At 41.3% G+C, this 23,553-nt stretch overlaps 1 protein-coding gene across 4 annotated transcripts in view; it reads right to left on the reverse strand.

Moving 5' to 3' along the window:
• Positions 1 to 23,553, reverse strand: part of PLD1 (phospholipase D1) — a 191,914-nt gene that overhangs the window by 42,502 nt on the left and 125,859 nt on the right. For 3 of the 4 annotated variants that reach the window (XR_004381472.1, XM_032847937.1, XM_032847941.1), the window contains 8 exons: positions 21,494 to 21,604; positions 18,654 to 18,854; positions 17,433 to 17,646; positions 16,740 to 16,853; positions 13,817 to 13,945; positions 12,779 to 12,897; positions 10,810 to 10,923; positions 924 to 1,034 (listed from right to left, as the gene is read on the reverse strand). Coding sequence is in view for 3 of the 4 variants with exons in the window: in XM_032847937.1 (XP_032703828.1) it covers positions 924 to 1,034; positions 10,810 to 10,923; positions 12,779 to 12,897; positions 13,817 to 13,945; positions 16,740 to 16,853; positions 17,433 to 17,646; positions 18,654 to 18,854; positions 21,494 to 21,604 (1,113 nt within the window). In the remaining variant the exon portion in view is untranslated. The remainder of the gene's footprint in view (positions 1 to 923; positions 1,035 to 10,809; positions 10,924 to 12,778; positions 12,898 to 13,816; positions 13,946 to 16,739; positions 16,854 to 17,432; positions 17,647 to 18,653; positions 18,855 to 21,493; positions 21,605 to 23,553) is intronic. The other variant, XM_032847938.1, reaches the window with a different exon arrangement.

Raw genomic sequence — 23,553 nt, forward strand, 5'->3', positions numbered from 1 at the left:
TGTTGTGTGGTTCCACCCAGGATACCATATTGCATTTGCCTGCTCATTTTTAAAAATCAGCTTCTCTTTCTCCAGGCCTGTGAAAGAAACAAAGCTCTAATTCTTTCCTACTTGTCCTTCATGATTAGTCACCGTGTGGAGGGGGAGAGGGGAAGGAACTTAGGGCTAGGATGGTTTCTCCAGGAAACCCATTTCCCTCCGTACATTTAAAAAAATTCAATGGGAAAGACAAGATGAAAATAAAGAAGGGAGTTGTGCTCTGATTTATTTTTACATTATCGTGACTGTAACTTCTGATTTCTTTTCAGGATTTTCCACGTGCTCTGAGCTGGGTTTGTATCTACTTTGAAGTGCAGTTAAGGTTCCCAAACTAAACTCAGTGTCCCTAGGTTTTCTCCTCTCCTCTGAACACAAACTCTGGGATCTGATTATGCTTTAAAATGAACAATGGTTCATACAGGATTGAAGAAGGTGGAACTTGCCCTCAATATTCTCCCGTCTTCTTTTTCCAGGTTGCTTTCCCTGCATGCTCCCTATTCCAATACTGCCAAACTGGTGGCATCCAATTTTAGCAACTTGCCCTTATGCGCTCTCCTGACATAGCACACGCCTCCTACTTTGACCCTCCAACTCAAGACAAACAAAAACTTACTCGTCCGTCTTGTATTTCCGGCTAATAATATTATAGTGAGTTGACACGCTTTAATAACAAGAACTTGGGGGACTACTACTAGGGTCCCGAGTTGATGAAAATGCAAAGTGCATGTTAGGTATGCTGGGGAGGTAAAAATTCAGGTGACTCGAACTGGCATCTCACCATACGCCAATTAATGTAGCAGATGCGAGTCTGGGGACCCTGCAGTCTCTGTAAGCTGTTTATGGGAAGGCAGGCTGTCCCACTAGTTCACATGAGCGGGACTTACTTCTATATAGATATAGTGCTTGCTGTTCTCTATCACGTGGAGGTAGGCAGCGTGGATGGACTCTTCGTGGTACTTTATTCCGGCCGACCAATCAGCAGCAGAGCGCAGCAACTGCAAGGCAGCAATTGGAAATGGAAGTGAGCCAACAGCTGAGAGGATGCCAGACATATTCATCAAACGAAATCAATCCTTTTTCGTCTATACTACCGAATGAATATATCCTCCTCCACCCACAACCGCTTTCATTCAAAACTGGGAACCATAAAGTGTAGTTTCTACAGAGTATTCCAGAAGTACCTCTTCCAGTGGCTATGCTAGTGGCTAGGGCCACCGCTGGCGTTCTTCTTCCATGAAGCTTCCACAATGACACCAGAATGCCCACTGTTCTGGGGACTTTAGTAATAGGACTTTTACTCTCCAATACTCCAAAGTGTCCCATTTTGAACCATACAATAGGGTCACCCTAGCTCTATGTGCTGGCTCCTTTTATCCCAAATAATACTGTTCAGATTAATACATTTTAAAACACAATAGGTTCATTTAGATATATAACCTTGACTTTGCCTTTAATCAGCTGATTCTTGGGTATCTCCTCATTGCTCAGTTTTCTCATCTGCCTCCCCCATTCAGACCCTCACCTGCTCCCACCTGGATTTCATGAAGACCCTCCAGCTCAGATACCCGGGTAGATGTTAAGTACACTCATACTTAGCAAGACTGCCTGGTTCAAAGCTTAGCCCAGCCCCTCAGTAACTTTGATCTTGGTCCAGTTTCTCAATCTCCTGGTGCCTCATATTTCTGTTCTATTAAATTGAGTATCTACTTTATAGGATTATAGGGATGATTAGATGAATTACCAGGAAGTATGAAGGAGGCCTACCACCTGGCAAATGGTATGTAAGTGTTTGCTATTATTAATGAAAACATTAGAGGATGCATTTGAGCTGTGGCACACTGGGTCAGAGCCGCTGCAGAGAGTGTGGCTGTGCCTGGGACGGTGGACCAGAGGACATACAAGCCTTTCAAACTAAGAACCACTGTTCGTCACTTTTTCCAGTATTCTATGACTGCAGTAGACAGCAGAGAGTAGGTGCTCAGTAAATATTTATTAATTGATTTTCCTTAAGTAATAGCATGACACTGAAGAAGAATCACTGTAAAAAATAGATTTGCGATTCCTGATTTGAAATGAATATGAAAGTGTCTCTCATGAGGGCAACTGAAATTAAAAACAAAAGAATGGCTCCACATTATTAGGAATCTGTAAAGTGATCTAGTATGTAACTGGTTTTATGTCTGTGTTCATATATATATATACATGTATACGTATATATATATATGAAAGAGCTCATAACATTCTTGATCTAATCAACTTTAAAAGTTGCATCTCTAACACTCAGGAAATTCAAATTAGTACTTACTAACATCATTGAGTTAATCCTCAAAATCTTACTCTGTCTTATGAGGTATTCATTACAAAATAACTTCCTTCAAAACACTTATTTAATTTTATCAGATGAATATGTGCTATTGGAAAGTTTTAGTTGTGAGCAGCAATAGTCAAATATCTCAAAAGAAAACTCACAAGGAAAATGAATAAATATGATCCACACTGGGAAAATACCCTGATTTCACGTAATCTCTAAGGAACTGCATTATTGTCCATCAGTAGAAATGATGTTTGTTGTTCTGAGCAAATGGATGTTTCAGCCGCTAGTCCTCTCAAATTTAAGTTGAATTTGGTGGCCAAGGGGCATAGCTCTGAAAATGTAGGCTACCTCGAGAAGGTTCTTACCCTCTGCTATACATACTATCAGGTTCTACGGAACTCTGGAAACAACGTATAAAATGGAAACCTATGCTGCCCAGATCGGAACTCTGGTCCAGCTCTGCCCTTACCAGCTCTTTCACTTTTAACAAGTCATTTTAATATCAGGGAGGCTTGATTTCCACCACTGTACAACTGAGATCTCTCTCTCTCACACACACACATAGACACACAAACACACAGACATGCACATGCGCCACAGCTGCTGGGTGAAGAAATAAATCACCTAACACCCACAGAGCTACGGTATACGGCATGTGGTAGATACTGGATGTATAGGATTAGAGGTGAAGTTTATATACCACCTTTAGTGGTCATTTCTCAGTGTTCCCCTCAAAAAGAAACATGCTTTCCTTTCTCACTCTCCAAATTTGCCCAGATTCAAAGATTTAATAAGCTCATTAGCATAAGATATAAATGAGGAGTGCCAGATAGAGTTCAAGTCTAATCATTCTGAAGTAGTTTCCGGAGCAGCTATGCCAAAAAGAGACTCCTTGGAATGAGACACACTGGGGAGGAAAGCTAAGTTTGATGGCGGGCAGCTCCATGAAGGGAAAGCAGGCAAGTCATGTATTTGCCATCTTTCCTATGAAAGATACTGGTAAATGCTTCCCTTTTAAGAAATAAGTCCATTTGTAAGCCAAAAGAAGAAACTGAGGGAGAGCATAAGCAGCATGGGGTGGGGGAACCTGATATCCATTAAACCAGAGCATGTGGGAGGTTGCCCCCCTCGCGGGGTGGGGGGTCAGCATTATCAATCCCGTTGTCTGAGTCCAAACTCTAAAGTCATCATTTTGTATTCAATTTAAACATATCTTTTAAGTAATAGAGAAAAAAAAAAACTTGGTATTACTCTTCATTTACTATTATTCTAATTAGTTAAAATCTATCTCCACAAGAAAGCTAAAAATATAGATTTCCCTTTGGTCTTGCCTCTACCTTGAACCAGAGACTCTGAGGGGATATACAGATGAACTCTATTGCTTTACATGCTTCATGGTCTCGAAAGTTTGTAAACAGCCAAAAAGGCCAAACCCATTATGACTGACTCCCTTCTATTTTAAATTTAAGATTTACTCTCTCCTTTTTCTTAACTGGTCCGACCAACTTGTCCTGCATTTCTGTTTTAAACCCGTGGAACTCAGACAAGCCTCAAACTCTTGCTTACATGTGCAGAAATGGGCCTTATATGGAGAATCAAATCTAACCCTCACTTTTCAAACCTCAAGTCTGAATACACAATTTTAAAGCATATAAAAAGACCATGTTTCTAATTTTATGTTTTAGCCTCTAAACTCTAAGTAGAACCGGTCATTTTCTTTTGTACCCTGTCCTATTTTATAACTTAAAAGATAGGCTTCTCAAGCAAAATAGGCGAAGGGGATTAAGAGGTCAAACTTCCAGTTATAAAATATATAAGTCACGGAGATGGCATAGTGGACAGAGTCAATGATAATTGTGATAATGTTGTATAGTGACAGACAGTGGTCACACTTACCATGGTAAGCACTGAGTCGTGTACAGAATAGCTGAATTGTTTCATAAAAATAGACGGATACATAGACAAAGAGGCAGAGAGAAAGGTAACCTTTTCTTTTACCACAAGACCTGATCCCCTTATATACAGTGGGCCCAAGTTGAATGTACGGATTGAAATTCAGAAATCTCTTCTTGAAGGAAAACTTTCAAAACTTTCTTAGAATTTGTCCCAAGTTGCTTTTCTCTTACTGTAATGCTTTCCTTTCCTATAAACTCAGCACATATCTTAATTTCTTTCTATTTCCCCAAACTCCCAAGTCAGTCATGGACCAGCGACTGTTAGGACAAGAGCCATTTATATGTCTCTCAAGCAGAAGTTGGCTTTGACGGAGAAGCCCATCAGTGGCAGGGGTCAGGAGACAAGGGAAGCACTCAGACTGTTGAGCCTTATTCTTCCAGTCTGTACTGAGGAGAAAAGCAGGCCAGGAACACCAAGGAATGAACTTTGTTCAAGAATTCACCTCATACTATCAAGCCGTTCCTTCTAATTACCAATTTTGTCCACTGACGGTTATCCATTCACCACACAACATGGGATGATCCTTTCGCCCGAACAATAGGGAAGAGTGGAGCTTGAGGCTGAAGAAGAGGGAGAAAACAAACTTTTGAAGAGTAAAACTTAAGTGGAGAGAAGTCCTAGGAAGAAAGATGTAGATGTGGGCTCTGGGAAGGTAGAAAGAAACAAGAAAAGAGTTGCTCAGGGTGGGGGGCACTTGGGGCTGCTGTAAGAGAAGAGGATCCTACATGGCAAGGTCGACATGCAGCTTTGCCTTGCCAGAGCCGTTGGCCGTTACCACCAGCCAGACCTCAGCGGAAACAGCCTCTGCCTTGTGGGGCCAGACCACTCGACACCCAGCCTCAACCTCACTGTGCCTCCCTAGCCTATTTTAACATCCCAAAGTCTTGCTTTCCTCCTCTGTGAAAGTAAGAGGTCACACAGGAGTCCAGTTCCGAGACTGGTGAACACTGAATAAGACAATTCACAAAATGCTCAGTGCAGTGCTGGGCAGGGGGTGAACACTCCCCGTTCCTGGGGCTTCTCCTGCCAAGAACCACAGCAGCAAGAACAGAAGTGCTCCCGCATGGAGACCTGTTCCCTAAATGGGAAACAACCCCCATGGTAGGAAACTGCCTTAGAGGTGAGTGAAGTGGCTTTCTTTTACCCCTCCTTACCGACTTTTTCACAACACAGAACGTGACAGTCCTTTGAAATCTACATTGATTCCTATGTTGACATCCTGTAGAGAGTCATGTGGCCGTTTTCCCCAAGTGTAGGAACAAGTTTTTCCACTAATATAATTCGGATGTCATTCACACTGGCCTGTATAGTTTCCTTTCTGTTCAAAAAAAAAAAAAATTTTTTTTTTTTTTTTTAACAGAGAGATCAAAGACATAACTCCAGCGGAATCATTTCCCTCCATTTGGCAGGACTTCTCAACAATGATGGTCTAAGGGTTGGCTTTTCTACAATAAGCTGCCCAATTTAATTAAGAGGATTGTTCTCAATACTGAGTCCGTATTGATGCTATCTGTCATCAGGCATTGTCTTTTACCTTGATAGACATGCTGAGTGTCCTCTGTCTTGATAGCCATGATAGCCCTTGGACATCCAGATTGTTCTTTTTCGGGAGAAAACAAGTTCTTTTACTTACTGTCTGTACATGAGTGGTTTCAGAGCCATCTTACCTCTACCCCTGGCCCCCAAGCCTTTACCCTGCTTTGTCTCCTCTAAATGTTCTTGGCAGGCTTCTGAGAATGCCCAGCTGCAAGGCGAAACACCCAAGAATATTTTAAGTGTCTGCGGAAGTTGCTGAAGTCAGCTCTCAGGTTCAGATGGCCTTTTTTTTAGGAGCAGAAATTCGTGTTGGTGGGGGCAGCCTCCGTTCCCCCTGCCCTGGCTCTATTCTCCCTCACTAGTCACCCTGGCTACTGGTGTCAAGCCTTCTGCGACCGCTGTGCATCATGGCTGGTGTGGGATTACCAAGGACGACTGGACCCAATGTTTTTGTGTTAAAAGTATTAAATCATTGGGTTCCTTATTGCAAATAAAAGAACATGAATCTTACAGACTATCTATTATGTCAAATGTTCTTTCTCTCCATGTCAATAAATATATGGCATAAATTAGATTTTTGCATCTAGAACTACCCTTGTGACCCATCCAGAGAAATGTCCACTGCTTTGTTCCAAACTCTTGAAAACACTCGGGAAAGCTTGAGGACTGAAGCTAATACTAACATAATCCAAGTGCTGTTGGCACCGATTAATTTAGCTCTCGCCACCAACCCTATGAGGCAGATACTGTTATGATCTGTTTTATTGATGAAAAAAATGCATATGAAGATGTAATTTTTCAAGGCTGCACAGCTAGTATGTAGCAAAGCTGGGATTTGAACACTTTGACTCTATAATCTACTTCTTCCCCTTGCTACATCCCCTTGTTCCTTTTAAGTTAATTAAAGCTTGTGGGCTCTAAATTATGTTACAAGCCATAAACTGTAAAAAATTATGCTAAAATTTTTTTTAAAAGAGTAAACCTAAAAAAAAAGGAGAATAAACCCAAGAAAGGACTTTATTAAGTAGCGTCAAATTTGTCAACCGAGAGTATATAAGAGTTATCTGGCTATTGCCACATGACAGCTGAGAGAGTGAAGGGCCTAAAAGTATTAAAAGACACTAAACTTTTTAAAGATCAAGTTACCTACAACGCATTGGGTCCCATCTCCTGGCTCCCTTCCAGATTCTCTGAAAAACCAAGGATTCAGCTAGATTATTGCTTTGGGCCTCTAAGCTCTATTCACCCATGACCTGAAAATAATAATTTCTAGAACAAGACGAATAAAGTAGAAAGCCAGTAAATAACACACAGTGAAACAACACTGGTCAGAACTTTACGGAAAAGGAGAAATGAAGCAGGCTGGTTTCTTTTCTTTTTTCGGTTTCTGGTCCTCTCAGACTTTCCTGACTTCAAAAAGTTGGGACTGCCTAGCTGTCCCTGCCGCTTTCACAACTGGAGTTATTTTGGCAGTTTTGAGAAACATCTTCTAGCTACCAGTGACACTGCTTAAATTGTGGGGGAGTCGTCTTCAAGAAAAAGAATACTAATTTACAAATGCAAACTTTGTGCTAGAATTACAGCCGCAGCCTCCTTACAGGTGTCCTTGCTTTTACTCTCTTTCCAGTCTAAGTTCTTGGTATGTATAAACTTTAGGTCCCCAAGTGTGTCTGTTCAGAGAGATGGAAACAGACACATGACAAGTGAGCGATCCTCCAGCCACTCAGCTGGGAAGATCCTCATAGCACCTTCATTCTTAGCAACTCCATGATACCCATCAGTGTAACAAAGGTACTAAGGAATCCTGTGTTTAGAAAATCTGCCAAAACTTCTCTGTCCACGGAAATATTTTTGTTGGCATAGCTGTTAGCATTTCACAGGTAAAACCAGGTTTGTAAACTCTGATCTGGGTTAATTTTCATAAAGCATTCCTATATCCCAATTTTTCCAGGATAGGGAGAAAAAAAAAAAAGTCCAAAGTTCATTAATGCCTTCGAGGATCAGATCCAGATTTCCCAGGCCGGCACTCAGGGGCATCCCCAGTCGGGCCTTAAGCCTCTCAGCTTTACCTGCTAACACATCAAGAGCAAATGGTCGTGGCAGTCGATCTACCATCCCCGGAGCAGGCAGGCTTATTACTTACAGGAGATGCCCAGCTCTCCCGTCCTCACTGCCAGACCTCCCAGCATGCTGGGCCCCACTTTCAGGCTAGCGGTTAGTCCTGGACCACACCTAGCATTGTGAACTGAATAGTTCAACGTCACAGCTTTCCCTCTCCCAGCTAACCGAGGCTTCCAGAGGCACAGAACTTTTTTTTTCTTAAAGATTTATTAATTTGAGAGACAGAAATAGCACCAGAGAGCAGGAGTGGGGAGGACAGGGAGAAGCAGGCTTCCTGGTAAGCAGGGAGCCCAACGCCGGGCTCGATCCAAACGCTCAGGGATCATAACGTGAGCGGAAGGCCGAAGGCAGCCGCTGACCGACTGAGCCACCCAGGCATCCTGAGGCAGAGAATTTTTGTCTTCTTCCTCAACCGCAAGTATGCATGGATGACTTCACTGTGCAAACAGATAGCACTTAATAAACATACGCTGACTGAATAAATGATTTAATGAGTAAGTCTTGGTAGACCTCCTTTCAAATCAACTGGCCCTAGAGCTTCTGGAGTGCAGGCCACCCCAGCACACGGAGGACGGACATAGAAGCATATCCAGGAAACCCCAGATCCAGCCCCACGGGTCAGTGATGCAAAGAAGGGGACTCAGGAGTCATTCAATAGAGTGTACACGCAGAGGATCTATGTACCGTGCCAGGGGACTGGGTGAGAGGATATAAAACAGGGTCCAACAGCAGGTAAGAGAAGACGTATGTTTATGAAACGCCAGCATACAATTTCGTTTGCTGATCACAAAAATAGAATTCCCAGAAATTCTTTTTCAATAGATGCTTCATTCGCATCTGCTAACTTCAATAAGTTGATCACTGAGTCAATTTTAATCCCATCTCAAATCCTAAATTAAATTCTCTTGTTTTCTTAACATGAAGGCTACTGTGTTATCTTACAGCATGAGTAATTCTTCCCTCCAAGTAGAATAACATTAAATGGGTTCATAAAATATTCATTAACTTACATATGAGCATATATATATATCTGTGCCTCTAAGTTTGAATTAATTGTCTCCTGTAGCCTGGGCTAACTCAGTCTTTGCTATAGGTATTTCTCTCAAGTGGTCTATCTCTTTGATTGTTCTCTCAGCTGATCTGTGGCCTGAAATGTCTTTTGATTTCTTAGCTACAAATACCTCTACTTGTATATAGTACAAAGTAACTGATTTAGGGATTTCATTTACGTAATCATAGTCACTACAATCCATGTCCAGATTATATAAATCTGTATTAGTGATGTCAGTAGCAGACTGCTAGATCTTTACTTAAACAATCCTTTTTTATTTTTTTAAAGGGGGGTTGGGGAGGGGCGGAGAGAGAGGGAGATTTTTAAGCAGGCCTCACACCCAATGCGGGGCTGATACCACAACCTGAGATCATGACCTGAGGCAAAAATCAAGAGTCAGATGCTTAAGCAACTGACCCACTCAGTTCTCTTACCTAATACTTTTGATGCTGATAGTGATGACCTTGAACAAAAGGCAATATCAAAGGTGGCCCATCCTAGTTCAGCCCCTGATGATCTCAAGATACTTGAGCTGTGGTAAAGGCGGACAAGAGCAGGATTTCAACTCCACCCCGACGTACAACCAACCGGTGACCCTGGACAAGTCTCATAGCCCCAGTGGGTCTTAATTTTCCTATGTGTAATTTGAGATGCTTCGACTGGATGTGGTAAAATTATGGGATCCATTAAGCAAATTCCATATTCTATTAAAAGAGCCTCTAAAAGGCATTTGGTTAATTAGGAACTAAAATTAGATTGAACTATAATTAGCTTCTTAGATATGAAGTTTCAGCCACATTCCTGGTGCTTCCCCGGAAACCGTCCCTGCTTCACTGTGTGTATCATGTTGCTAGGGTGACTTCAGAAGGAATTAAAGGACAAGCCTTTCCTTGACTGGCCTTTCCTAAGAATATTTATTTACTTACACATTTTCCAATTATGAACGCATTCACTGGAATCCTTGGGACATAAAGATTCTTAACTTACATGTAAACTTAATACATTTCTGAGGAAACTAAAACCAGACCCTTTAGAGTGAATGTTATGAATGGAGGACAAAGAAACTTTAAAAAGTATATTTTAAGTGTAGATGGGCTACTCCAAACTGATTAACCCTCTGTGGAGTCATTCTGCAACCTATCAGTAATAATATCAAACGTAGTAAAAAAAATAAAACTAAATTTTTTTAAAAAGGCAAAAAGATAGGAATATAAATTTCTCGAGCATTTGATGTTTTTACAATTTATGCATGAAAGATTATACAGATTAAGAATACACATGCTTTCTGTGAGACCCTCTCATAAGGGAAAGGCTTCTTAACAACGACTGTTTTATATTTCAGTTATAAAGTGACTCAGTTAAGAAGATTATCCATCACTGACTCTGGGATAAGTGTAAGTGTAAGACGCTAAGACAGCTACAGTGGGAGGAACAGAGGCATAAAAGAGATGAGTGTGTGGCTGAAGAAATTGACAATACAGGTGATATAAAAGGTGTACACGTAAACATAATGGTGATTACGCTACAGTGTAGAATCAGAGACGAGTGATAGAGGTAACACATGTAAAGGAAGTAAAACAGTGCATCTGTTATATTTATAAAAGAGTTCTAAAAAGAGGATAAATGGAATACACTTTAAATAGGAAATATAAAATTAAATTTAAAAGGTCTCTTCAGATTTGCTTTGGCGTCGTCCTCATTGAAAAATCTGAAACCAGTGTTTCACTTAATCCAAGAAGAGTAATTTTACCCATTAGCATTCAGTGGAAAAAAAAAAAAAAGCCAGCCTTACCTGTACATTGGCATGGACGGACCCAGGCACTTGGTATTTCAACTCATGGGCTGTTGTTTGAGATTTGGGAAGCAGGAAAGGGTAAGAAAGGGACCGATATTTTGACTTCATAATCTAAAATAAAGAAAAACAGGTAGAAAAAGAAAAGATCCATGTGAGAAAATAGCTCCATTCCTCCCTACTTTGTGATTATAAAAGAAATTCAGAGTCATTTGAATAAGAAAAAGAAAAAAAAACGCTCACAGTGGAGCGTTTTAATAGATTATTTTTGTGCTCTTTCTGTTTTCCAGAGGCAGAGAACTCCTCCCCCCTCCCCGCCCTTTTTTTTTTTTAACCTTTTGTAGTGGGCATGTATCGTTTCATATTTTTAAAGAAAGCTTATATGCAATCTAGAGTTATAGAGGTATATAATGGCAAAAATGGTATTTGTTTTGGAACTGATTTCTTACTATGTTGTAGATATCTTGTCATAGCAATATAGCACCGTATATCCTATTTTTAAAACTTCCTAAGAAAATCATACAGAACGATAGTTTGTTAACTAAATTCCTATTAATGTGCATTTCAGTTTTTCCTATTCAGATTAGAAGAAATATCAAAAAATTACCTATCAGATTATTTCTTTTTTTTTTTTAGATTTTATTTCTTTATTTTCCAGAGAGAGAGAGACAGCACAAGCAGGGGGAGCAGCAGGCAGAGGGAGAAGCAGACTCCCCACTGACCAGGGAGCCCAATGCAGGACTCAATCCCAGGACCCTGGAATCATGAGCTGCGCCGAAGGCAGATGCTTAACCAACGAATCACCTAGGCATCCCCAGATGACTTTAATTTAAATACCCAAAAAAGATTTTCTGAGTTAAAGCTTGTAGAGTTTTTTAAAAGCTTTCTGGGGTTTACCAATTTATCCTGCCAGCAATAGAATATACAGGCTTTGGAAATCCCAACACCAACCACAGATACCAGTAGGTTAAAATAATACTCCTTCATTTATTCATTCATGCTCCCTTAATTTTTGTTAAAAATATTTCCATTATTTCTCGGACTCCATGATCAGTGGGGACTCTGCTTGAGATTCTCTCTCCCTCTCCCTTTGGCCCTCCCCCACCACTCTCTAAAATAAATTAAAAAGTCTTTAAAAGGGGCGCCTGGGTGGCTCAGTGGGTTAAGCCTCTGCCTTTGGCTCGGGTCGTGATCTCAGGGTCCTGGGATCGAGTCCCGCATTGGGCTCTCTGCTCAGCAGAGAACCTGCTTCCTCCTCTATCTCTCTCTCTGCCTGCCTCTCTGCCTACTTGTGATCTCTCTCTGTGAAATAAATAAAATCTTTTAAAAAAAAAAGTCTTTAAAAAATATTTCCATTATTTCTAAAAAGTTGTAAGGTTTGTGTAAATAAAAGCTTACGTAAATGAAAGATCAGATGAGATTCTAAGTTGTTGATGAAACAATTTCTTCCCAAATTATCAAGGAGACTAATTCCTTGTCATAATTTATAGTAAATGAGAGGGAACCTTAATGACACCTGGAAGGTAGGTACTTAAGTTCTTCCTATATGTAATGAAGGCATAAAACACAGTCTGAAGAAAAGGGAAATGGCCCCATCTTCACACACTGCTCCCCTCACTCAGAGCTGCCTCCCAGAAGTCTGGACCAGTATGAACCCAGCGTAATGCCAGGACAGGAAGGACTTCAAAGCTCGAGCTCTCCCATCTAAACAAGGTCCCTGCCCCCCTACAACAGCCCTCCAGCTGACCCACCAGCCCAAACCAGATGCTTGATCAACAGAGTACCCAAAATGTGAAAAGGATCACAACAGGCCCCAAAAGTGCCATCTATCTCCCTGTGCTCTGGCAAGCAGGCACTCGAGAGCGGATGGGCTACCACAGCATCTTCTTGGCCCATTCTCTTTAAGTTTCTCCTCTTCCAGGCTCTCTCTCTCTATGTGGACAGAATCATGATAAAACAATCCACATACCTTTGTGAAGTTCCAGCGCTGGATGAAGTGACGGGCCACGTCCCGAGCCGCCTTCCCGTGGACTGCAGAGCCAATGTCATGCCAAGGCATCCGGGGCGTGGAGTATCTGTCAATGAAATCTGCCCAGGGGCCCCAGGCACGGATCATCACTAACTGCTGGGCTGGGGATGGAGCCCTCTGATTCCAGCACCAACCCGACCATGATACGGCAAAGCAAACATGGTAACATTCACTGTGCCTCTCATACTGGGCTTGGGTGGGACAACACCTCCATAGCCAAAGGAAACATAGATGCACACTGAAGAGCACAGGCCCCCACGGACCTCCCCCAGGATGTGTCCATTTCACTTCGTAGGAGATAATCACTAAGCCAGACAAGGTGTGAGTTGGTGTAAATGATCTAAGGTTGTGGACTTGATATTGTATTTCTGTGTTGAAATAACCTCAGGCTAGGTATACAGTCCCATCTCTATCTTCTCTTCGATCCATCAGCACGATGATAATCTGAAAATGTACCGTTTTCATGCTGGAAGATGAAGATGATACGCAGAAAAGAAGATGATCAAAGGGAGGACACCAGCTCTTGTAGAATTATGTATTGTTACCCCCAAAATATGCCTAGATGAAACCCAGAGGTTTCACACAGTAAGCTACCTCTCACGCTCTTTTCTTTTTTTTTTTTTAAGATTTTATTTATTTATTTGACAGACAGAGATCAGAAGTAGGCAGAGAGGCAGGCAGAGAGAGAGAGAGGAGAAAGCAGGCTCCCCAAGGAGCGGAGAGCCTGATGCGGGGCTCGATCCCAGGACCCCGGGATCACGACCCGAGCTGAAGGCAGAGGCTTTAACCCACTGAGCCACCCAGGCGCCCCTCACACTCTTTTCTTGTACAATCCGCCCATAGTCTCCGAAGTTTTACCAAATATTTGAAACAAAACAAAGCAGAACAAAGGACACTCTGTCCCACAATGCGCACTTGCTCAGACGCTGACAAGTAAAAGACAAAATATAAGCAGTCCCCTGCTATCGTGGCACTCACCAGCAAAAGGTTTATCCAGTTGAACCCAGTCTTTGAAGACAAAATTGCAGTAGTCCTTTCCATGCCAGAACCTGGTTTCCCCGTGCAGCTCTCCCATGCCTGTCTGCAAACTGCGGATGGAGCTGGTGTCTGGAAGGCAGCAGAGACTGTGTTCAGGTGGGCCCTGGAGAGAGGGGTCGGGGGAGGCTCCCCTCTCGCTCACTGAACACCTAGGGACTTCTGGACTGTTCTCTTAGGGCTCAGAACTAGGGCAGCATGTGTTCCTCCAGTCTGAGGCTGTGGGCTGGCAGGGTTTCACACTGCACACAAGTTTGTCATCAGTGGGTAGGCAGGCCTGTAACCAGGCTCATTGCTGGACAATGAAATTCAACATTCTTCTCTGCATCTACCAAATGACTGAAGAATGGACCACAGCGTTAACGGTGAATAAAGAACTCACTGGGAGCATCAGTGAAAAAGCAGTAAAGCCAGGTCAGACCGAGAAACATGAAAGGCAGAGGCCATGGAGAAATCACGCCTTTGGCCCTCGGCAACCGATATGGTGCACACCCAATATGTAATTCTTGTCTTGCGCATCTCAAAAGCAAAATCAAATTTGCAGGCAGCCCCTGTTCCAGCCCTGGAATTGTCAAGCTCGGTGACACTGACATTCATTTTCTGGGGTCAGAAATTCTTTACACATAAAAGGAAGAATTTGGCCTAGATGGCACCTAAAATCTTTGGGCTCTAACATTGTACGTTCCCAACATCATAAATGACATCCATTAAAAAATATCACAACAACACACAGAATTTACGATCACATAGGCGCAAAAGCAGCCATCCACTACAATGTTTCACAAAGAGCTCTGCTGGGACTGTTTGACCTCAGGGTGAATACTTTGTCTTAAACAGTTTGTACATTCGTGGGATATGCTGACCACAAAGACAACTAAGCAGGAAGACAAGCAGAGCTACAAATCACAAATGCAGCTCTTGGCACACAAGAGGCACAAAACAAACAGGACACTGGATGCAAAACGATTCGTTGAATGAATACATGGTAGCACGCACCAGTGAGACTACTGGAACCCCCCCCACTGCCCCCTGCCCCCTGACACCACATGTCCCAGCACTGTCTTTCTAAAGTGCAGACTGCTGGCTTAAAAGCATTTTAAGACCACCTGCTGCCTATAGGGAGTCAAATCCTAAAAGCTGCATGTGCACAGAAGGCTCTTCCCAAACGGGTGCCAACCTGCCTTTCTGAGCCTTTTCTTCCCAAAGCCAGGCACACCACATTTCTCATAGGATTTTGACAGGCGTGGTCTGTTACGTGTTCGTGCAGCTGGCACACTATTCCTTCGGTCTGGAATGATCTCCCCTCCCTCTCAGCCTCAGCTTCATGTCCTTCCAGAGCCACGTGAGCTGGTACCTGCCCTACGGATACCTCCCAGATCCCCGTAGGGGGAGGCAGCCACTGGCAGCGCTGTAGAACCCTCAGTGGCCACATGCCCTGGGGCCTCTGACTCGGTGTCATGACCCTGTAAGGAGTGAGGAAGCTCTCCACCAGCCGGTAAACCCCTCAGGTCTGGACAGTGTACTTTCACCGCTTGGTGTAGCTCTTGGTAGTCAGTAGGCAATCAATCAGTATTTGAAGAGCACAGGTTTTTGTTTTTGTTTTGTTTTCTTAAAGATTGTTATTGATTTGACAGAGAGGGAGGACAAGCAGGGGGAGTAGCAGAGGCAGAGGGAGAAGCAGGCTCCCCGCTGAGCAGGGATCCTGGGATCATGACCTGAGCCGAAGGCAGACGCTTAAGGACTGAGCCACCCAATGTCCCAACAGAGCAAAAGTTCTTAAACGATCACCACACACACTGCTAATATTGAGCTACTCCGAGCTCAGTGCGGGGCTTGATCCCATGACCACAGAGATCATGATCTGAGCTGAAAGCAACAGTCGGACACTTAACCAACCATGCCACCCAAACGCCCCATCAAGGTCTACTGTGCCCAAGTGAAACTGACATTGCAAAGAAGCTAGCAGTTTATAGCCTCAGGAAAGGAAGTTGTTAACTCAAGTATTCAGTTTCAGTTTCTCATGAAGAGTCACTCTACGTTTAATTCGGGTTTCAGGTCCTATAAGACAATATAAGTTTAAGTCATTACATAGTTTAAATGTAGAGCTGTGCTCTTTAAACTCCTTTAATAGCAGACCCTTATTCCCCACCTCCCCGCAACACAAATTCTCATGGAACTTCAACATATATATGGAATCAGGATTTCTCTGCTTGAAGCAAGTACCCATAGCGGTGGGAGGGTCCAGGGCCCACCTCCTCAGAATTCCTCTCAGAGCCCCTGAGAAACTCCAGGGTCCACAAGTACACAGCCATGGAAACTGGGCTCTACTTCAGTCTTCTCAATAGCACACTAGAACCATGACCTTGGACTTTAGCTACATGCTTGGGATGCAGTAATCTGCATTTTTGCTAAATCACAAATCTGAATTATGAGCTCTGGGAGGCTGATAAACTGGAACACCATTGTGCAAGCTGCTTATCATCCCTGACCCTGAGTTTCCTCGTCTGTGAAAAGGGCGATAACGCTAGTACTACCAAGTACCACCAGTGCTCAGCGGCATCACAGGCAGTCAGCACACAATAAACCAGTTTATGATTTTACCGTGGTCACCATTCGTTACGACTGTTACTTATCCCTTTATGTGATCTGTTGCCAAATCCCTCTTCATCCCCACCTCCGCATTTTGGGCCCTGATTAACTTACTCGAATACTTCGTTCTTGCAAAAGCTTATCAGATTACAATTTCTAGTAACACGTGTGGCGTGGATGCGGTGCAAACAGAAAGCCAGTCCAGAAACACACTCGCTCTGCTCATGCAGCGAAAGCAGATGCCCGAGGACGTTCAGCCGCCTCACACATCACTTACCCACGTCAGGTCTAGCGAGCCCCTGCTCAGACTTACTGGAAGAGCGAAAGAGTTTCAGGTGGGGTTTTAAACCATGGATTAAATTCTGACGACTTCTACAGTGATTACAATAACCTGGAGAAAGCCAAAATTTCTTTTTTTTTCTTTTTTACAAAGAAATATATATACATCAAGTTTTCTAAACCGAAATGCAGGCTCTGTCATTTTTAAAACGAGACAAGGCTATAAAATCAGTCACAAATTCTGTGCAACAGAAAACTGCCGAACTTTAAGGCAGATGTGGAAAGAAGAGCCCATTGACCAGATGTAGGCAATCTAATGTCTGAAGATAAAAGCTTCACGTATTTCTGGATAGGAAGAGAAAGGAGATTTCCTCTCTGAAAAGTGAAGGATGCCTAATACTTTTCTTTTTTCTTTATAACTTGGCATTTTTTTAGAAACACCGAGTTGTTCGGCTACCATCAGAAATACGAATTGTGGTTGTTATGACTCCTTCTGTGAATTAAACAATCAATCGGTTCTCAAGTGAGGCCAACAAAGCCACAAAATGGCAAGGATACTGAATCATAGGGTGACAGAGCCCCTATGACCCCATTCCAGAGAGACAGGTTTTTAAAAAGACTGGTACACCGTATCCAGCTGCAGAAGGACAGATTGTCATCAAGACACATTGTAGCAAAGACCAAGACTTACTGGAGGCGCTGTCAACGCTGCTGATGCTGTCCGCGTTGTGCAGGTGGTGCTTGTACAGCTGCCTGTAGAGGCTAAATTTAGAGAACTTTCTGGACTTTCCTATTCCTTTCAGTTTTGAATCCATATCATCAACACTCTTCAGGGTGGGCGGATTTTTACTAGATTCATTTTTATCTTTGAGGCTCAAGGATTTCATGGACTCTGTTGTTTCAGCCTGAGAAAATTATTGGCGGGGAGAAAAAAAGACACTGTGTAACATTCGCAGCCACGTGATCCCTTCATTCCAGCTGAGGTGTCAAGTTCACACCCGGATGGAGGCTCTCTATCAGACACACAGTAGTGGGTGAGGTCAACCCCCGGGCACTGGAGGATTCTTCTGAGCTGTTTCAACACTCGCCGAGCGAGACCAGGCGTCCCATGGTAGTTCCTCCTTCAGTAGACCGAATTCTTGAAATTTCATACCAGCTAACCTTTGTATCTCAAACACATTTACACAAGTTATATTCACTGTTGAGCGTCTGAACTTCTGCCTCTGATAAATGTTAAGTAGTGCTTTTTCTGCCAATTATTTTCCTGGCTACTTATTCACTAAATCTTTCTCTTTTTTTTTTTTTTCCAGAAAAGTTGCCATGATATCCAGCAGTAAAATAAGATGGAGCCCATCAAAATTTTTAATAAGCGTATTGATATTTTGGCAACGGTTCAAGTTGAAACAGTGAGTGCTGCATATGGATATAGGCAGATGGATGTTTTGGCAGCTCTTGGTTTGAAAGGTACTTTGAGAAGTTATTAACTTCCAGTATTCAGAAAGAAGTCCCTCCGTGACTCCAGACTGACCTTGCCTCTATTTGCATGTCTTTAAGAAGGAAGATTTCAAAAGCCTTGGCATTTGTAATAAGACTGCTTATTTAACTTAAAGCCCAACTGATGCGTATTTTTGATTATGAATATTTCTTCCAAATAGGAAATGAATCATTTAAATGGGAAACAAAGATGCTGACTGTGAGCGAGCAAATGCACTATTGGATCTCTTCTCTCTTACAAGGGAAGAGACTGAGATTAAGAGATGCAAAGTTACAGACTTGCTGGGTGGTATTTCAAACCAGGTCTGTCCATCCAGAATAGGCCACTCCTCACTGAACCAGTCAGTCATGCTAATACTGCATACTTGTACAAATCGTGTCCCGTTTATGCAGTTCCATAAAGGTGAAATTTACTTACTGTGAAGGAACCCAGAGATGGTCCTACAGTGACACGCTTCACACTGCCCACGTCTGTGAGTCTGTGCTCGTTGTCATCCCATCTGCCATAGGCCAGGTCGATCCCACCCACAAAGGCCACTGACTGGTCAATAACAACAAGTTTCTCATGATGAGCCCACAGATATACACTAGATGACACATGATCTGGGTGTCTCATCACCTTCGGAGGGAAAAGAAAAACCCACATGTAATGCACTTTTCCTTCATGTTATAATAACATAGATCTGTTTTCTCCCCTGAATAACGCTTTTTTTCTTCCTTTCTTTCTCCCTCCCGTCCTTTCTTTCTTTCTCTCTTTCATTTTCTTTCAAGAGTTTTTTAAAATGCAAGTTAGTTAACACATAATGTAGTATCAGTTTCAGGGGCAGAATTTAGTGATTCATCACTTGCTATAACACCCAAGGCGCATTACAACAAGTGCCCTCCTTAGTGCCCATCACCCCATTTACCCCATTCCCTCACCCACCTCCCCTCCAGCAACCCCCACTTTGTTCCCTAGAGTTAAGAGACTCTTATGGTTTGTCTCCCTCTTTTTTTAATCTTTTTTTCCCCTTCCTCTGTGTTCACCTGTTTTGTTTCTTAAATCCCGTATCAATGAAATCCTATGGTATTTGTCTTTCTCTGACTTATTTTGCTTAGCATAATACCCTCTAGTTCCATCCTCATCATTGCAAATGGCAAGACTTCATTCTTTTTGATGGCTGAGTAATATTCCTTCCTGTGTGTCTGTGTATGTGTGTGTATTATTCTATATCTATTCATCAGTCGATGGAAATTTGGGCTCTTTCCATAGTTTGGCTGTTGTGAACACTGCTGCTATAAACACTGGGGTGAATTTGCTCCTTCAAATCACTATTTTTGTATCCTTTGGATAAGTACCTAATAGTGCAGTTGCTGGGTCACAGGGTAGTTCTATTTTTAACTTTTTGTGGAACCTCCATACTGTGTTCCAGTGGCTGCCCCAGTTTGCATTCCCACAACAGTGTAAGAGGGGTCCCCTTTATCTGCATCTTTGCCAACATCTGTTGTTTCCTGACTTGTTATTTTTGGCATGCTCCCCTGAATAGCATTTTCTATAACTCAAATACCAAAATGTTCTATGTAACCGAAGTTCTAATTTCATTCTCAATATTTAGAAGAAGAAGACTCCTAGTTACTTTTTAAGCCTCTCAACCAGTCCCACCCCATACCACATTTTGGCAAAGCTGCCATTTAGCTAGAAATTTGGCCACATGGTTCAGTAAAAGTCAGCTCAACACAATAGCTGATTCTTTTTTCTATGTTAAGGAGTTCCATTATACCTGCTATTATTTAAAAAACTCTAAAAGTGTTTAACCAACATCTAACTCTGACAAATTTTTTAATAAGTATATTGACATTTTGGCAGCCATTGAGGTGAAATGGCAAGCATATGGATATAGGAATATACATACTTCGATAACTCTTGATTTGAAAGATATTTTGAGATGTTATTAACCTCCTGCTTTCAAACAGAATTCTTTCTGAATGATCCCAGACTGACCTATTTTTGTATATCTTTAAGTAGAAACATTCCAAAAACTTTGGAGACTACTTTTTTTTTTTTTTTTTAGTAACCTACTTCTTTCGTGTGTGGTAAAATATACATAACAAATATACCATATTGACCATTTTTAAATGTACAGTACAGTGGCAATAAGTATTCATATCGTTCAATCATCCCCACTATCTCCAGAACTCTTCATTTTGCAAAACTGGAACTCTATACCCATTGAACGGTAACTCCCCCATTCCCTCCTTCCTGCAACCCCTGGGAAACACCATTCTACTCTCTGTCTCTACGACTTTGACTTACATATGTATCAATAGAATCATACAATATTTGCCTCTTTGTGATTGGCTTATTTCATGTAGAATAATGTCCCCAAGGTTCATCTATGTTTTAGCATATGTCAGAATTCCCTTCCTTTTTGAGACTGAAATATATTCCACTGTATGTGGAATCTCAACATTATTGGGAGTCGGATAGTAAAGTGTCCAAGTATTATTGTAGAGCTATCGATTCTGTCTTCAATTCTATCAGTATTTGCTTTACCTAGTTTGATGGTCATTACTAGGTAGGTACATGTTTATAATTGCTGCACTGAAACTTTTATTAATATATAACATCCTTCCTTGTCTACTATAAGCTTTTTCTACTTCAAGTCAATTTCATCTGCTATTAGTATAGCCACTCCTTCTCTCTTTTGATTACTATTTACATGGGACACCTGTTTTGGAACCAAATTAAATATATAATTATTATATATTTTAAGCCTGCTGGAGATTTATTGATTCATTGCTTTGCTAGATCTCAAAGACTGAGGAATAACTACTGATAGGCTTTAAATCTCTGGTAAATATTGAATAGCTTTTTTTAAAACTGCTTCGTGTGTTTATTTACTTTATTAGTTTTTTGTACAAGTTGCTATTAAGAAAAAGCTTCTTAAATCCTAGAGGAGCTCTCTGTTGCTACCAGCACTGAAGGGGTGTCACAAGGAGATCACATGTAAGAGGTTCCAGGACAATCTTAATGAGGAGCACAGGACCTCTGAAACAATTCTAAAAGGTGTGTTCTTGGCTAAATGATCAGGGTCGGAAATGTGAACAATAGCAGATGTACAAGAAAGCAGAGTATTTTATTTCTAAAGAGGATATGATGCTATTTATTCAAACTATCCATTAGAGAACTCTACAAATAACACTGCTCCAAGCAAAACACATCTGAAAAACTACAGAATCACAGAGAAGAAGTACTATTCAGAAGGATGAACCTAATACCTTTATATTGGGGTGTAGACGCATCAAAGTCCTCTTGCTGTATTCACTGTTGATCCCAAGAGCAAGCTCCACCTCTTTGTAAAGCATCACAAAGATTCTCACTCCCTGTTGCTGTCACGGGAGAAAACACAGGGAGGAATGAGAGCTTCTGGAAGTCGGTGAGGATTTTCTTTCTCTTTTTCCTTCCCGTGCATTACAAACTTTCCTCTACCAACAAGTATAATAAACTATTTAGTGAGAATACAATACAAGAAGGTGACACGCAAGTGTATTTTAAGATACAAATATCAAAAATAAAAATTTATCTCCCTTTCATTCCCGTGACTTGTCATACCAGGAGACAGTGTCAATAGGCGATTCATTAGAGCCAAAAGGCTGAAATGGTAACCTCCTTGCTGAAAGTGTCTGATGATCTTATACCTCTGAACATTTTCAAACATTTGTCACTGAGCATAGTTTTTGCTGGATTCATGTTACAGGATTAGAATTTTTGGTTTTTATTATACTTCAATTAGTTGAAATAGCAGTGACATGAAACTCTGATGCAGTAAATTATAGTAAATATCCCCTAAATGTTTCTGGAGCAATTTAATAGAATTTTTCTTTATTAAAAACCATTTAATAGAAAAACATTTCTTTATCTTCAGTGATGGATATATTGGTTCATACTCTTAATCCACAATTACATCATTAATGTCTGTTTGTGAAATGACTCCTTTGGAAGTCAGTTTCTCTAACATCCAAAAATCCCTGAGTTTTAACAATAGCACAAAATTAACATTGATCTAACTTGAGACCCTGGTCTTAAAAGAAGATAGACAAGACTGTTGTAAGGGTCAAATTAAATCAAAAGAGCCTGATAAACTTTTAACATGCTATACACGTAACATTTTTTATTAATATTAACTATCAAAAAGACAATGTCTAACAGCTGGTAGTATAAAAAAACCCAAACTCCTGGGGCACCTGGGTGGCTCAGTTGGTTTGGTGTCTGCCTTCGGCTCAAGTCATGATCTCAGGGTCCGGGGATCAAGCCCCACATCAGGCTCCCTGCTTATCAGGGAGTCTGCTTCTCCTTCTGCCCCTTCCCCTGCTCATGTGTGCTCGCGCTCTCTCTCTCAAATAAATAAATAAATACAATCTTCAAAAAAAGAAAACAAAACTAATATTTTCTCTTAGAGTTCTGTGTAGTGATTAGGTTTATCCTATATGAATCTGCCCACACCTAAATGTCCTTCCTCCTCTCCCTGTCCAGTCACATGGTTTCCTCACCAACATACAGTTCAGAATGTACTCCTCCAAGAAACTCTTATCTCATTTACCCACACGTCTTGTATGACCTTTTAACTTTTTTAGCTTTGCATCCTTAGTATTGTGCAATTTGCAACATCTGAATTTGCATCATCTATATCCAGCAACTCTGAAGGCATTCTGACACACACTGCACACACACTGGGTAATGTACATACACCTAGGCACTTGATAGCCTACAGATAAAGGCAAGAATTTCCCCATGATACAGTACCCTCTAAAGTATTAGAAATAGAGGCATATCTAATAAAACTATAGTGACAAGTGACATACCTAATAAAACTATAGTGACAATTTAGTTAGAATTTAAATTAACAATCCATGGTAATTAAGCATGGGCATAGTTCATAGTGGAAATCTGAGTCATTAATTTAAGAAGCCAATTAGGTTGAACACATCTTATTTATAAGAACTGGTTACTTTTACAATGCTACAAAAATGTGAAGTAACATAGGAGTTAATATTTTTAGGTTACAGGGTATAAAACCAAATATATATATATAATTTCCCAATAATGATCTGCCAATATTAAGAACCATTTTTGGCCCCTAAATCCTTATAAGAACACATAACTTCAAAGTACGAACATTCTGTAAAATGCGAAAAGTGTATACATTTTTGGAGAAACACATACTAAATATATGTTCTAAGCTGCGTTAATGAAATTTGAGTACTATAAGACCCATTCTGACTCAAAAAAATAGAATGAAAATATATATATAATCTTTCTGGTTAACAGCTGAGTTTTG

Source organism: Lontra canadensis, unplaced genomic scaffold (assembly GCF_010015895.1).
Source record: "Lontra canadensis isolate GAN:19392208 unplaced genomic scaffold, GSC_riverotter_1.0 scaffold196, whole genome shotgun sequence".
In the NCBI taxonomy this organism is placed as follows: Eukaryota; Metazoa; Chordata; class Mammalia; order Carnivora; family Mustelidae; genus Lontra; species Lontra canadensis.